At 55.7% G+C, this 1,088-nt stretch overlaps 1 protein-coding gene across 1 annotated transcript in view; it reads right to left on the bottom strand.

The window, feature by feature from the left end:
- Positions 1-294: 294 nt before the first annotated feature.
- Positions 295-1,088, bottom strand: part of LOC108800761 (kalirin-like) — a 168,658-nt gene continuing 167,864 nt past the window's right edge. The window contains exon 35 of the mRNA XM_018572755.1: positions 295-445. Within this exon, the coding sequence (XP_018428257.1) occupies positions 299-445 (147 nt within the window). The 3' untranslated portion in view covers positions 295-298. The remainder of the gene's footprint in view (positions 446-1,088) is intronic.

The raw sequence follows: 1,088 nt of genomic DNA, 5'->3' as shown, positions 1-1,088 counted from the left end.
GGCAGGAAGAAAATGTTATATTCTCACATATTTTACATACTTCCTGATAGAGAACACAGAGCTCTGCAGTCTCCCCCTGGTGGCAGCTCTGGTACATGACGGCTGAGATGCGATCACACATGTGGAGTCCCTATGACCAGTAATACCAACAAGGCCGGAGCTACGCCGGTGACAAACTCTTTACTGCTCCGCAATGTTCACACTTGTCTGCCATCATCCCATGATACATCCCATGATACATCCCATGACACATCCCATGACACATCCCATGACACATCCCATGACACATCCATGTCCGTTACCTCTTGCTGTTGTTCCTCTGCTTGGCCGGGGTCTTCGGGGGCTGGATGGGCTCCTTTAGCGCTCCTTTCAGGTGGATCATTCTCTCCTGGATCACCTCTCGGATGTTCTTGATCCAGTCCTGCTTCACCTCAATGCTGGACGCCTGCGGAGGAGGGAAGAGACGAGTGAGCGCGGCGGCTCCACCACCAGACTGAACAACGGCTTGTTTTGGACTTACAGCCACATAGAGTAAATTGTATACCGGATACCGGAGGATGTGATAGCTCATCCCATACACAAACTGTCTGCACCCTACCAGAGCACCTATCCCTTCCCCCACACAGCCAGGCACCCAACCAAGGGCACCTAGCCCTTCCCCCACACAGCCAGGCACCCTACCAGAGCACCTATCCCTTCCCCCACACAGCCAGGCACCCAACAAAGGGCACCAATCCCTTCCCCCACACAAACTGTCTGCACCCTACCAGAGCACCTATCCCTTCCCCACACAGCCAGGCACCCAACAAAGGGCACCAATCCCTTCCCCCACACAAACTCTCTGCACCCTACCTGAGCACCTATCCCTTCCCCCACACAAACTGTCTGCACCCTACCAGAGCACCTATCCCCTCCCCACACAACCAGACACCCAACAAAGGGCACCTATCCCTTCCCCCACACAGCCAGGCACCCAACAAAGGGCACCTATCCCTTCCCCCACACAGCCAGGCACCCTACCAGAGCACCTATCCCTTCCCCCACACAGCCAGGCACCCTACCAGAGCACCTATCCCTTCCCCCACACA

This window comes from Nanorana parkeri, unplaced genomic scaffold (genome assembly GCF_000935625.1).
Source record: "Nanorana parkeri isolate BGI_ZX_2015 unplaced genomic scaffold, ASM93562v1 scaffold2123, whole genome shotgun sequence".
Classification (NCBI taxonomy): domain Eukaryota; kingdom Metazoa; phylum Chordata; class Amphibia; order Anura; family Dicroglossidae; genus Nanorana; species Nanorana parkeri.
Note: the sequence above shows the minus strand (reverse complement) of the source record. Positions and strands in the feature narration are given on the sequence as shown.